Here is a 15,960-nt window from a genome sequence, read left to right as displayed (position 1 = left end):
TATTTCCAGTTGATGCAGCATCCCAACTTTTTTGGAATTGGGGTTGTACAACAACCATGGTTTTGCCCAGAATGGATAGTCAAGACCACATTTTTTGAAAACAAAACAAACAAAAAAAAGCATTGTGATCATGCTTAATTATTTTTGCATAAAGTAATGCCTAAGTCATGCATTAATTCATGCATGAATTTATGATAATTCATGTCGCACTGCCATAAAGTGTTACCAGCATTTATATTTCTGTGAATGCTATTCTGGGTTTTTGATCTTGCCTCACCTCCTGAATTTTGTATTTTGTTGTGGAGGCAGGGGTGTGGTTGAGCATTGGGTTGTGAATGGAGAACAATGCTGCGGGAGGTGACTGACAAAGCGATTACACCTGGGACTGACTCATGGTGATTGTGCGTATGTGTGTCTTCTGGTGCCAAAACCCAGGAACTGAAGTTGAAGCGTAGACATGAAGTCCTCGCCCTTCACGGAACTTGTCCATGCCCTTGCCACTGCCCACCAAACCAACACCAAGCACTTGTCACCATGCACACAGAGCAGGAGCAGCACTTCCAAGTGCTGTTCCAGGCCCAGCAGGAAGACTAGTAGGTGCTCCAGAGCCTGATTGCATTGGTGGGTACCCCAGGAGATCCAGATCTGAAGAGCAGCAAGTGGCTCAGCTACTGCCACTTCTGTCCAGAGAGGCCCATCTCGTGGCATAGCAGCTGCCCAATGACAACATGCTGGAGTAGAGATGAAGAGCGCAATGATGAGGGGCTCATCAACATAGTGGTGGTGGAGCAGTTCATCGCCTGGTTGCTGGGGGAACAGTGGAGTGGGTCCAGTGCCAATCTCAGGGTGCTCTCATGTCTGTGTTACCTTCTGGCTCTCCCTTTTAGTTAGTGCTCTCATAGCTGGTCTTGACAGATGAGCTGCATTCAGCACTCAATGTAATGGTTAGGAGCAGTGTACATGACAATGAGCATACCTAAAAATCTGTGCGCTCTCTCTCTCTCTCTCTCTCTCTAATGCCACTCCTGAGATACTGACCTCTCCTGATCTCTGGACCTGCCTGATCCATTCTGATGCCAACATTTTGGCTGGAGATCTCATCACTTCACTCCTGTGGAGGACGACACGTATTTACAGCCTAAAGATACTCTTAGAATATGGCTTTAAACAATTAATACAAACAGATTTACTCAGATGGCTTATGACTACAATTGTCATGATAACTTTTAAGGACGTCAATTTCCATGGACAGTTTTGCATTCCAGTCTACGCCAGTAACTCAGTGATGACATCAACAAAAAAACCATCATGAATTTCCTGGTTAGACAGTTGCACTTTTTGACCATATAAGACAATTACAGAACCAAGTTATTTATAATAACATTATGCATTATCGTCCAAATGAGGATGTGTTCCCTTTTGGGTCGGGTTCCTCTCAAGTTTCTTCCTCATTTCAGGGCATTTTCCTTGTGAACATCTCCTCAGGCTTGCTCAGTAGGGATAAATTTATAAATTCATATGTTTAAAACTTATATCCGGAATTTATATATTTCTATAAAGCTGCTTTGTAACAATGTCTATTGTTAATAGCACTCTACACATAAAATTGAATCAAATTGTTTTTACAGTAGCTGTGTGTATGCAAGACTGCTGTTTATTGTTTGGAGTGTCATCTGTGCACTCAGAAATTGCCAGTGTACATAGTTGGCATTGTGGCATCATGTGACTGACAAAGCAAACTTGAATTGTGAAAAACTTGCATATTTCGGTACGATTCAATACAAGTTATTAAGTGGCCATTGTAAGTCACATAATTAGTTCAGTACTAGTCCTAACTAGTAGTAGTGCTTACTAATCCAGAGTTTTCTGATCTCATCCTTATTCCTGATGAATACTTCAACAATTGTTGCATGAAATAAATAAATAAATAAATAAACTCCAAAAGTATTGGAACAGAAAGGCCAATTCTTTTGTTTTTGCTTTACACTGAAGACTAAAGGTTTTGAAGTTAAAAGATGAATATGAGATTGGAGATAAGTTCAGCTTTCACTTCCTGATATTTACATCTGTTAAACAACTTAGAACATGGCACTTTTGGTGGCAGACCACCCGATATGTAAGTGAAAACATGTATTAGAACAGATAGCCTTAAAATGAATGAAAGTAAATAACACATAAAATTTGGTTGTATATCCCTTGCTTGCAATAACTGCATTAAGCTGGCGACCCACTGACATTACCAGACTTTTACATTCTTTTTGTGATGTTTTTCCAGGCTTGTACTGCAGCTTCTTTCGGTTGTTGTTTGTTCTGGAGAGTTTCCCCTTCAGTCTCCTCTTCAGGAGGTGAAAACCATGTTTAATTTGGTTAAGGTCTCATGACTGACTTGGTCAATCAATAATCTTATACTTTTTTCCCCCTGATTAAATCCTTTGTGTGTTGGCAGTGTATTTTGAGTCATTGTCTTGCTGCATGATGATATTCCTCACAATTAGATTGGGTGCATTTGTTGACAGAATGTTGATGTAGACTTCTGAATTAAGAAAAATGTCTACCAAGAGTAGACATTCAGAGCTATTAATTGTTTAAGCCATCAGTCTAATAACACTTGCCTGGACAACAAGAGACACCCATCCGTCACATGTTCCAATATTTTTATCACTTGAAAAATGGGTTTATTCAAACAAAAAGTGCCATGTTCTGAGCTGTTTAACTCCTCCAGATGTAAATATCTGGAAATGAAATCTGAAATTCTGATCTCACTTTTGTCTTTTTATCTCAAAATCTTTAGTGTTCAATGTCTTGCCATTCCAACACTTTACAAGGGACTGTAAATCTGTGATGTCATTTATTTCTTGCATCAAACAAGTCACTGAGAATGAGCTCTCATTACAGAAATGCTAACACATTCAAAAGAGTGCATTAATGCACATAAACCTGTGATTTGCAACATGAACTACTACCAGAGCTGCTCTTGTAGAAAATCCATCAACACCTTCTGACCAACACAGTATTCAACAGAGCTGTGGTATAAATTTCATTATATTTATTTTATAAGTATGTCTGTATATACAGTCAAGTCCATAAATATTTGGGCAATGACAAAGTTATCATTATTTTAGCTGTGTACCATAGGACACTGCCTGGCACAAAAAAAGTTGCCATTTGGATTTAAATAAACAAAAGCCTTGATTGGATAAATACTGCAGTGATTAATATGTTTCAGCTGGCAACAATTATTTTAAATCTAACTGATGCAGTGAGGAGAAATTTCTGAAGTAATCATGTTGGAAGATGTTTTCTGTGGTCATGGAAAAGATGTTACTGTGTTTCAGAAGAGCCAGATTATTGGCCTGCAGCAAGCAAAGAAAACTAAGGAGATTGCTGAAATGACTGGAATTGGGTTAAGAGCTGTCCAACACATTATTAAAACCTGGAAGGATAGCGATGAACTGTCAAATTCACAGATTAAATGTGATAAAAAAAAAAAAAATCTTGACTAGCTGTGATCGGATATCACAAAAATGCTTTGTGAGCTCTAGTCATAAAAAAAAAAAAAAAAAACGACAGTAGAATTATGTTTAATCATGAAATTAAGAGGATTTCCACAGACAGTGTGACAAGAACTCAAAGGATTGGTACTAAAGAACTGTGTGAACATAAGAAAACCAGTTGTTAGTGAGGCTAATTGAAAGAAAAGATTTCACTTTGCCAGGGAGCATAAAGATTGGACTCTGGAACAATTGAAAAAAGTCTTGTAGTTTGCTGAATCCAGATTTACCCTCTTCCTGATTGATGGGTGCATCAGGGTGCATATTCGCCACTGTATAGGCCTCTGGAGGCAGTGTTATGATCTGGGGTTGGTTCAATTGGTCAGGCTAAGGCTCAGCACAATTATGTGGCAATAAAATGAAGTCAGCTGACTACCTGAATGTGTTCAATGGACAGGTTATGCCATCAATGTATTTTTTTTTCTTCCCTGATGGCATGGGCATATTCCAGAATGACAATGCCAAGATTCATCAGGCTCAAATTGTGAAAGAGTGATTCAGGGAGCATGAGGAATCATTTTCACATGTGAATTATTCACCACAGAATCCTGACCAGGGCGGCACGGTGGTGTAGTGGTTAGCGCTGTCGCCTCACAGCAAGAAGGTCCTGGGCTCGAGCCCTGGGGCCGGCGAGGGCCTTTCTGTGCGGAGTTTGCATGTTCTCCCCGTGTCCGCGTGGGTTTCCTCCGGGTGCTCCGGTTTCCCCCACAGTCCAAAGACATGCAGGTTAGGTTAACTGGTGACTCTAAATTGACTGTAGGTGTGAGTGTGAATGGTTGTCTGTGTCTATGTGTCAGCCCTGTGATGACCTGGCGACTTGTCCAGGGTGTACCCCGCCTTTCGCCCGTAGTCAGCTGGGATAGGCTCCAGCTTGCCTGCGACCCTGTAGAAGGATGGAGCGGCTAGAGATAATGAGATGAGATGAGAGTCCTGACCTTCACCCCACTGAAAGTCTTTGAAATGTTTTGGAGAAGACTTTACGGAGTGGTTCGACTCTCCTGTCATCAATCTCGGCAAAAATTTAATGCAACTCTGGACGGAAATAAATGTTGTGATGTTGAAACAATGCCACAGTGAATGTGCTAAAAGTGGTTGAATGAAATATCAGTGTGTGAGGATTTTTTTTTTTGGCCAGGCAGTGTACATACACTATATGGCTAAAAGTATGTGGACACCTGAGCAGCACATCCCTATGTAGGACTTCCCTACACTGTTGCAACAAAGTTGATGGCACACAATTGTCTTCAAAAATCTTTGTATGCTTTAACATTAAGATTTCCCTTCACTGGATCTAAGAGACCCAAACCTGTTCCAGTAGGACAATTCCCCTGTGCACAAAGCAAGGCTTTATGATTTGCCAAGGGTCTTGGGGAAAATTGAAGTGACCTGCCCAGTGCCTTGACTCCAAACCCAGTGAACACATTTGGGATTTACTTGAATACAGGCTGCATGTCAGGCTTTGGAATGATTTTGGAAAGGGATATTCAAGATGTACATGGGGTGTCATGGTCAGGTGTCCACATCCTTTTGACCATATAGTGTACATAGTAAAGGTACAAAAGATAAGGGGATCTCCCCAGACAAAAGGAATGTTACAGTTTATTGCCCTTTTTTTTCCTGAAAGTGCACAAAACAATTTTACAAGAGTGCAGTTAAAGGGCTGATGACACGAACATGACTCTATGCAATTTCTTAAATAAACTATACAGCATGGCAAACATGTTAGATTTCTGTTATAATTACATTAAAAGAAGCTGTTGTTACACGAATATCCAACTTTTAATTGCACAGCGCAAGAAAACTGGGTCCGTGGCTCGCGGCCATGTTGTGACGTCAGCGGAAGAACACGCTGCGGTTCACTGGCTGTTCTACTCTGGTTCTACTCAATGGAAATGGCGCATGAAAACGCCGGTGAAGTCTCTAGTGCTAGCTCTTCCTCTTCTGGGAGTCTAGAATTGTGTTGATCTCTTCCGAATAGAATCTATGATAGCCTACCCTCTTTACCCTTTGCCTCTCGTTGCTAGGCGGCAGTTACATGAAAGCCGCAAGCTTTCACAAGCAAATACATGACTGATATCATGCCGACTTTATGATTACATTTATGATTATCATGTAGAATCTATAGCTCTACGTACCTTTATCTGATGTCATTTCACAACACATGTTCTGACAGGAGGACTGTCTTTGGATCCGGCATAGCTACTAGTAGACCCCCTCCGGAATACTGGCAGTGTTGCCAGATTGGGAGGTTTCCCGCCCAGTTGGGCGGTTTCAAGTGCATTTTGGTGGGTTTTGAACATATTTTGGGCTGGAAAACTTCAGCAGTATCTGGCAACAGATACTGCTGAAGTTTTCCAGCCCAAAATATGTTCAAAACCCACCAAAATGCACTTGAAACCGCCCAACTGGGCGGGAAACCTCCCAATCTGGTAACACTGTGTAGGCACTGCTGATGGTAGTAACACACATTTGTGCTGAACTGAACACCCAAGAGATTCTTTTAAGCTGGGAAGGGTGTCAAAACAATCCAAATCGAAGTGTTCAGAGCACAGGACGGATGTTGGTGAACCTCCTAACTTACCCCATCCTTGTGGGTTTTGGAGCAAAAGCTGGCAACCCAACGCGAAGGCATAATAACTATATATATAATAATGTATAATAATGTCTAATAAAAATACTAATAATGATAAACTGAACACCTGTCGCATCAACAACAAACTGGTAAGTTAGGAGGAAGGTTCTTTCGCTGACGTCATATAGCTCCTCCTCCTCCTTCGTCTCCTGGGTGCTGCAGCCCTGTCAAATTTGCCCAAATAGCCACGTTTATCATCATAACTTGTAAAATAGGCGCCTTTGTGAATTAATATATGGATCATCGGGAATTACTCTTTGTTATAAAACATTGCCAAAGATGTCAAAAACGTGTCATCAGCACTTTAATAGTAATCTGTACTTACCAAAAAAAGCAGTGATATATAACACATGCAAACATAATTTTCTTATTTTCATGAGTACATATAAAATGAGACTGCATTTATTGAAATTTTACATGAGATTTTGATCAAATCTCATGTTCCTCCACCATTCAGATACCAAGTGGCCGTTCATCCAAACTTGTGGTTTGTGAATACACTGATCCTGTAGCCTGGGTCATGAAGCGCTTCATACACTGCACGTGGATGAATGGTGTCTGGCGCAAGAGACTGGCGAGGTGCCTCCTGAATTTTTGACCCACAAACACATAGAGGAATGGATTGAGGCAGCTGTGAGAGTATGCCACGGCTTCAGTGACTTGCAGCATCAACTGGGTCTTTTTGCTGAATTCACACCCTGAAGACAGGATGTGCTTCAGTTCCAGTGCTTTGAGGAATGCTGCAATGTTGTATGGTGTCCAACAGCAGAAGAAGACCACCATGACCACAACAACAAGACGAATAGCCAGTTTCTTGGGATTACGAAGGGTCTGAAGCCTCCGGAGCACCATCGTATAGCAAAATCCCACAACAATCAATGGAATTAGCAGGCCCAAAACATTCATTTTAATGAAAGCTGCACTTCTTGCATCATTGTGAAAATCTTGATTTTCTTTTGGATAAGCACTGCAAATTACTTCTGAGCCATTTTTCATGACTCCGATATACAATAGCTCAGGAAATGAAGCTGCAATAGCTGTAATCCAGATGACCATGCTAGCTAAAATCCCATAAGCCTTTGTTCGGATTCTCAGGGCAAACACAGCATGGACAATAGCCAAATATCTGTCGATGCTCATCAGCACAATAAAAAAAATGCCAGCATAAAATCCAACGTAATACACACCAAGGACCAGGGTGCACATTTTGGTGCCAAAAGTCCAGGTATCTCGGGCATAGTGAGCCAGGAAGGGGAGAGAGAAGATTAGTAGAAGGTCAGCGAGGGCAAGGTTCAGGAGAGACACGTCAGTCATGCTTTTCATCTGAGCACCTCTCAGGATCACCCACAGCACCAGCATATTTCCCAGGAAGCCCACCACGAAGAACAGGGAGTAGAGTACTGGAAGAAAATGGCTTGCCTGGATGTGATAATCGCATGGTTCTGCATCAATGCCATTACTATAGTATTCAGAGTAATCCTCTGTAGTCATCGTGCTGAAAACAGTGAGATGAGAGTTATTAAATGAGAACTTCAGCACATCAGGAGTAAAAGTTAAGTGCAGTGAGGACATAATACTGAACTTATATACAGGGAAATAACCATTTGGGGTGAAGTTTGAGAAAATAGATTTATGTGTGATTCTGACCTTAAGCATAAGTAAATATTTTACTGACTCAAGCAAGGAGTAATATTAAATCCAATGCCACTGTCTGACAGTTTGATGTGTTCATGAAATGTCATTCTGAAATTTAGGTGGTTTGTTTGTTTCTTTGTTTGTTTGTAAGTACACTCAAACATTGATGGAATGCCATTCAAGACAAGTATTAAATACATAAATAGGACACTATCCATCCCTCCATCCATTTTTATACTGCTTACACATTGCGGGTTGCAGCTGAGCTGGAGCCAATCCTAGCTGACATTGGGCAAGAGTAGGATACACCCTGGATAGGTTGCCAGTCTATTACAGGGCAAACTGATTGAGCGGCAGGATATACTAGTGCATCTCAAACAATGAGAAGATTGTGAAAAAAGTTCAATATTTTCCATCAGTTATTTAAGAAAGTGAAAATTTTATATATTCCAAACTCCTTATACATAAACTGTCACACCTGCATGCAATGGCACACAACAGACTTTCTCTCATGTGCTCTGAACAGCACATGCAATGAACTGACTCTTATGTGCACTCTGAACAACGTGCGTGTCTAATTACTGACACCTGTCTCAGATTAAGGTGCAATCAGTGTGCTCATATAAGGACGCTGAGGACTCATTTCACTTCGCGAAGTATTGCGCTGCTAACCACACATTACCGAGCCTTGTTATCATGTAGTTTTTCTGGTTTCCTGATTCCTGTTTTGCGTATTTTTAATTCGATTACAGTCTGCTGTTTTGGATTATATGCCTGTTTACTGTTTCTTTTTAATAAAGACTCTCTTCTGCACACATATCCATCTCCACTCCCTTCAACTTGCATCCCAGTATACTTCACCTCAGTTACAGAATGCCTTGCCGGACTGACATACGGTAAACTGTTTCAAGCATTTTTCTATTTTATTTATGATAATTATGGCCAACAGCACAAAAAAAACCCTCAAAATATGAGTATTTCTTTTCAAGTTTGAATAAAACAGTATAAATACCGTGTATCTTTCAGTCTAGTTCACTACATGCAACCACAATCGTGGGGAAGACTGCTGACTTGACAGTTGTCCAGAAGATGATCGCCAACACCCTCAACAAGGAGGGTAAGCCACAGAAGGTCATTGCTGAAAAGGCTGGCTGGAAAAGGTGCACAAGCAACAAGGATGACCACAGCCTTGAGAGGATTGTCAAGAAAAGTCAATTCAAGAACTTGGGAGAACTTCACAAGGAGTGGACTGAGACTGGTTGTTCTTATTCTATTGTTTTGCTTTTTATTGTTTGTTTTTTACTGTTCAGTGTCCTTGGGTACCTTGAAAGGTGCTTATAAATAAAATGTATTATTATTATTATTACTGGTGTCAGTGCATCAAGAGCCACCACACACAGATGTATTCAGGAAAGGGGCTACAGCTGTTGCATTCCAAATATCTAGTCACTCCTGAACCAGAGACAATGTCAGAAGTGTCTTGCCTGAGCTAAGGAGAGAGAGAGAACTGGACTGTTGCTCAGTGGTCCAAAGTCCTGTAGTTTGGAGAGTGCATTGTCAGGCCAGGTTGTGATAGTCCTTGTGGTGGGCCTGGCTCTGCATCTGAGGGGGGTGTAGGCTGGGGAGAGCAGGAGGGAAAGATGGTCTAACTGGCCGAGGTGGGGGAGGGGTATGGCTCTGTACGCATGCTTGATGTTGGAGTAAACATGATCCAGAGTGGTCTCCCCTCTAGTAGAACACTTAACATGCTGGTAAAACTTCGGCAGTACAGTCTTCAAGTTGGCCTTATTAAAGTCTCCTGCTATTATGTGAACACTGTCAGGGTGGGCCCGCTGCTGTTTGTTAACGGTGTTCAGCAGGAGAGAGAGCACTGTGTTTACACTGGTGTCAGGTGGAATGTACACAGCTGTGACAATCACCACAGTTAGCTCTCTCAGTAGAAAAAAAGGCCGGCATCTTACAGATATGTACTCAAGGTCTGGGGAACAGAGTTTATCTATAATTGTTCCGTTGTTACACCAATTGTCATGCACATAAATACAGAGCCCCCCTCCTCTACTCTTACCAGAGTTCTCATTTCTATCCCAGCAGAGCAGAGTGCAGCCTGCTAGCTGCAAGCTAGCATCGGGTATTTCTGGATGAAGCCAGGTTTCTGTGATAATTAAAACACAGCAGTCCTGAACATAGCGATTTCCAGTGAGTTGTAATTCCAGATCATCTGTTTTATGCACCAGGGATCTAGCATTGGAGAGATACAGGCTCGGTAGAGGTGGCTTGTGTGGTTGTTTTCTTAGCCTTAGCATAGCACCGGACCTGCGGCCCCGCTTCTGCTTCCTCTCCCTCCTCCATCTGAGCCGCCTCCTAGACCCAACAACAATCCACGGAGAGCCCGGCGGTCTCGCTATGTCATCTGGGATGTTATGCATGAAGAGAAAGTCGCTTGAAACAGATATCTGGTGTTGGTCACCGATGGCTAAAAGTCTCTGGTGGGTGTACTGGATGTTCGCAGAACCAATGGTGCACAAACAAGAAAGAAAGAAATACACAAACAAACAAAAAAAAAAGAGCACTGAAAAGGAGAGCCATAAGCTGCTGCAACCACGCGCGCCGCCATCTTGAGCTGGAGACATTCACAGGAACGGTGCTGGACTATATCAAGTTGTGCATTGGGAATGTGATGGTGGATAAAAACATCCGGGTCTTCCCAAACCAGAAACCCTGGATGACCAGCCAGGTCTGCTCACTCCTCAGGGCTTGCGATGCTGCCTTCAGGTCAGGTGATAGAGCTCTGTACAGAGCTGCTCGAGCTGATCTGAAAAGATGAATAAATAAAGCCAAGGTGGACATAGAGTCCCAGCTGCGCATAGAGTCCCACCTGTCCAGCAACAACACACGGGAGGTGTGGCAGGGCATTCAGGACATCACAAACTTCAGAGACTGTGATGTGCCAACAGGAGACTTGAGTGCGCCACTAGCAGAGGAGCTAAATCGCTTCTTTGCTCGCTTTGAAACATCTCGGCAGCACTCATCTGCTCCTGCCCTGCCCCCACCACCACACAGTTCCTACACCACTCCTTTCACTGTACAGGAGCACGATGTCAGATGGGTGCTCCTGGCAGTGAACCCCAAGAAAGCTGCCGGCCCAGATGGTGTACCTGGTAAGGTGCTCAGAGCGTGCGCCCACCAGCTCGTCCCTACCTTCACCAGGACCTTTAACCTCTCCCTGGCTCAGGCAGTCATCCCGCCCTGCCTAAAATCTACAACAATAATCCCAGTGCCGAAGAAGTCTCCCGTCACCAGCCTGAATGATTACCGTCCTGCGGCCCTCACCCCGGTAATCATGAAGTGCTTCAAGAGACTAGTTCTTCAGCACATCAAGGACCACCTCCCCCCAGACTTCGACCCCTACCAGTTCGCATATCGCACAAACAGATCCACAGAGGACGCCATCGCCGTAGCTCTCCACTCTGCGCTAAATCACCTGGAGTAGCAGCAGAGCTATGTCCGCATACTCTTTGTGGATTACAGTTCAGCTTTTAATACAATAATCCTGGACATCCTTATTAGAAAACTGGACACTCTTGGCCTCCCCCCTCTCACATGTGCACTCAAAAAAAAAACCATTGGATTTACTTAACCGAGTTATGGCAACCGGTCCCACGAAACTGTGTTAATTTAGATGTATTGAATACAGTTATGTTGAGTTTTTCAACACATAACTGTATTCAATACATCTAAATTAACACAGTTTCGTTCGACCGGTTGCCATAACTCGGTTAAGTAAATCCAATGTTTTATTTTTTTGAATGTGCTTGGTTAAAGGACTTTCTTACTAACCGGCCCCAGACTGTGAGACTTGGCCCCCACTTCTCCTCCACCCGCAGGGCTGTGTGCTGAGCCCCCTCCTGTACTGCCTCTACACCCACGACTGTAGTTTGACCCACAACAACAACCTCGTCGTCAAGTTTGCTGACGACACCACAGTGGTCAGACTCATCTCAAAGGGAGACGAGGCAGCCTACAGAGAGGAGGTCCTGAAGTTGGCAGCCTGGTGTTCAGAAAATAACCTTGCTCTGAACACCAAGAAAATCAAAGAGCTCATTGTTGACTTCAGGAAGCACAGCACCGACCTAGCCCCCCTCTACATCAACAATGTGTATGTGGAGAGGGTCCACACCTTCCGGTTTCTTGGCATCCTCATCTCCGCCGACATTTCCTGGTCAGTAAACATCACAGCAGTCATTAAGAAGGCTCAGCAGTGGCTACACTTCCTGAGAGTCCTCAGGAAGTACAACCTAAACTCCAACCTGCTGCTGACCTTCTACTGCTCATCCATCAAGAGCCTGCTGACGTACTGTATTACAGTATGGTACGGCAGCTGCACTGCTGTAGACAGGGAGAGGCTCCAGAGGGTAGTTAAGGCAGCACAGAAGATCATTGGCTGCCCTCTCCACTCCCTGATGGACATTTACACCTCCCACTGCCTTAGCAGAGCTAAGAACATTATCAAGGACAGCTCCCACCCTGGCTTTGATCTGTTTGACCTGTTGCCTTCAGGGAGGCGCTACAGGTGCATCAGGACAAAGACAAACCAATCCAAAAACAGCTTCTTTCCAAAAGCCATAACTGCCCTGAACTTGGATATGCTCTGATTTTATAGTCTATTTATTTTACAATACGTGCAATAATTTATAACGTGCAGTACTTTATAAGGGACTCTGTCTGTGCAATACTTTTATAATGTGCAATACCTCACTCCATAATGTGAAACACAACACATTCACCTCACCTCAGGACTGTGCACCTTACATACAGCACATGCACCTCAGGACTGTGCACCTTACACACAACACGTACACATCAGGACTGTGCACCTTACACACAGCACATACACCTCAAGTCTGTGCACCTACCTTACCTTGCAATACTTCATAAATGTGTAATATTTTATTTTACGTATAATGTGAATTTCTTGTGCAATAATTTATAATGTGACTCTCTCTGTGCAATAATTTATATGTGCAATGAGCAATACCTCACTCCATAATGTGTAACACAACACATACACCTCAGGACTGTGCACCTTACCCCCCTTTTTTCCCCCCTTCCTCTCTCTCTCTCTCTCTCTCTCTACATGCTGTTTTGCACTGTTATTGGAGATGCTTTAATCTCATTGTACAGTACATGTGTATAGTGACAATAAAGGTATTCTATTCTATTCTATTCTATTCTATTCTATTCTATTCTATTCTATTCTAAAGTAAGTGTTGCTCTTCATTTGGAAATCAAGGCCCTAGAGTCTGGAGGAAGAGTGGAGAGGCACAAAATCCAAGGTGTTTGAAGTCCAGCGTGAAGTTTCCATAGTCTGTTATGATTTGGGGTGCCATGTCATCTGCTGGTGCTGGTCCACTGTGTTTTATCAAGTCCAGAGTCAGTGCAACATCTACCAGAAGATTTTAGAGCACTTCATGCTTCCATCTGCTGACAAGCTTTATGGAGATGCCAATTTCCTTTTCCAGCAGGACTTAGCACCTGCCCACAGTGCCAAAACTACGACCAAATGGTTTGCTGACCATGATATTACTGTACTTGATTGGCCAGCCAACTTGTCTCACTTGACCGCCAGAGAGAATCTATTTGGTATTCTCAAGAGGAAGATGAGAAACACCCAACCCAAAAATACAGATGAGCTGAAGGCTGCTATCAAAGCAACCTAAGCTTCAGTAACACCTCAGCAGCGCTGATTGCCTCCATGCCATGCCACATTGGTGCAGTAATTCTTGGTAAAGGAGCCCAAACCAAATATTGAGTGTATAAATGAACATACTTTTCAGAAGTTGGACATTTCTGTATTGTAAATCCTTTTTTGACTGATCTTTTCTAATTATTTAAGATACTGGATTTCTGATTTTCATGAGCTATAAGCCATGATCATCAAAATTAAAACAAACAAACAAACAAACAAACAAACAAACAAAAAGGCTTGGAGTATTCCATTTTACATGTAGCAAATGCACAGTATATGAAAGTTTACATTCTTGAATTAAATGATGGGAAAAATTCACTATATTCAAATTGTTTGAGACGCAGTAATAGATAATGGATGGGTGGATAGTTTCATTAATTTAAATGTCATAAACCTGGCCACATCCTGCACAAGGTGATTTCCTGAGCTTGATTTAGTCACACACAAACCCATCTTGTGGCTGGGTTTGTGTGTGACTAACCATCTGAACAAGGTAAACATAAATATAATCATAATAGTAATATGGATATAAAACATAAATATATAATCCATAAAATACAATAGTATGAGGTGGATCAAAAGCTATTTTATCAGCTGTAAAATAATGAGGATTGAAAATGTACTGTTGAATTAAACCACATTTATAGTGATATGAGAACTTACAACTTGGATTATTTATACAGCAAAAATATTGCCGGAAAACTTAGTTCCTATTAGATGCTCATTTCAATGCTTCCCATCCTCTTTCTTTTATTTTACGTTGTATACAGAAATGTACAGAAATCCTTTAGAATGGCTTTAATACAGATAAGCATGGTACTTATGTTATGCAGCCCCAATGTAGGTACCCTTCACACAAACTCTTTGCATTTTTTTTTTATTAAAATGATTCACACTAGTTTCATGCAATAATTTCACAACTGTGAATATCAGTTTTTTTAAATTAATTTTGTGTGTGTGTGTGTGTGTGTGTGTGTGTGTGTGTGTGTGTGTGTATATATATATATATAGCGCTAGAGTGAAGAATAGCCAAGTAGTTTCTGAAACTAAAGGACTAATCAGATGGTTCACAGCAGTTCATTTACTTTTTTAAATATTCTGCCATTGTATAAATAATGCATTGTCTTGTTTATTTCCACACCTGCATTATTACAAAATTAATTTTAATTGATGTTAATGTGCATGTTATTAGTCATGTGTTATAAGCTATTTGGAAATAAAGTTTTTCTTATGTTTTAGACAGAGCAGAACTAATGATCCGGTTTCATGAGGATGTTTTAGATATCGTATATCTCACCTTTGCTCATTACTCATCTCAGAGTAATTGACACTTGATAGAACACTGTAGGGCACAAAAAGCAATAAAATTACAATTTACATACATGAATATACCCCATTTTGAATAAGCACAGAACAACTGATTTTCTTTAAAAATGCATTCGACTGCCTTTGCTATTTGGAAGTTAATATGTCCTCACCTGGGTGTTGTGACCGCCCAAAGGCCACTAGTGCTGTTCAACATCACTGACATTTGTTAGGAAATAGTCATGCAAACTGAAAGCTTGGTAAACCACCTGTAATGTTAATTGCTAGCTCAAAAATATGATTCAGTAAACCACTGAACTGCAGAGTCTGTAGTTAAGCATACACGTTTTAGCTGTGAACACAAAACAGACAAGAGATATAGCCCAAATAATTGCATTCAGCAATTAATACATTCAATATGCATGCAATATATTCAGCATTTAATAAAATAAATAACACAACAAGCAACATTTACACTGCAAATAAGAAGTGATTCATATAATATGTGTAGTTGTCTGGGATAACACTTCTGCTGCATACTCACATGATTCAATAATAAACTCGTCCTTTCTGTTGCAAAGTCAAAACTGAAATGAGATACTAATGTTTGAGGTCTCTGATTTTCACACTTCTGTTTTTTTCTTTTCATGACGACTCTAGAGTTCTATGGAGACGTATATGACGTTTGCCCATTAGGTTGCCCAGCGAACAGCTAATGCGCTTGTATGCAGCAGCACTGAGGTTGTGGTTATATTTCAATGTATTGAGCTTGCTGAGTCCCAGGAAAGCTTGTGGTAAGATCATTTTTTTCTCATAAGAGGTAAGTATTGAATAAAAAATAAAGTGGCTTAGTGTGTAACAAAGACAAGCAGTCAGACAGTGTTGAATTGTTTTCAATAATAGTAGCTGTAATTGGAATTTGGCCTGCAAGGTTTATAATAATGTGCCCATCCTAATATATTACACTTTCTAGACCAAAAACATACACAGGGACTTGTACAACAGATGCTGCACATGAAAAAAAAAGTGTGTAATTGTTAATATGGTGACATTTTCCTTGAGAACATATTTACTCAACATTGATGGAAGGA

The 15,960-nt window shown here is 41.5% G+C and overlaps 1 protein-coding gene across 1 annotated transcript; it reads right to left on the bottom strand.

Moving 5' to 3' along the window:
- Positions 1-5,996: 5,996 nt before the first annotated feature.
- On the bottom strand, positions 5,997-15,529 carry LOC132885890 (C-C chemokine receptor type 5-like). The gene is made up of 4 exons (XM_060920412.1): positions 15,414-15,529; positions 15,043-15,221; positions 14,862-14,906; positions 5,997-7,678 (listed from the first exon to the last, which is right to left on the bottom strand). The coding sequence occupies exons 2-4, from the start codon at positions 15,093-15,095 to the stop codon at positions 6,637-6,639; spliced, it is 1,140 nt and encodes a 379-aa protein (XP_060776395.1). The 5' UTR covers positions 15,096-15,221; positions 15,414-15,529; the 3' UTR covers positions 5,997-6,636.
- Positions 15,530-15,960: the final 431 nt, after the last annotated feature.

Source organism: Neoarius graeffei, chromosome 5, assembly GCF_027579695.1.
Source record: "Neoarius graeffei isolate fNeoGra1 chromosome 5, fNeoGra1.pri, whole genome shotgun sequence".
Classification (NCBI taxonomy): domain Eukaryota; kingdom Metazoa; phylum Chordata; class Actinopteri; order Siluriformes; family Ariidae; genus Neoarius; species Neoarius graeffei.
Note: the sequence above shows the minus strand (reverse complement) of the source record. Positions and strands in the feature narration are given on the sequence as shown.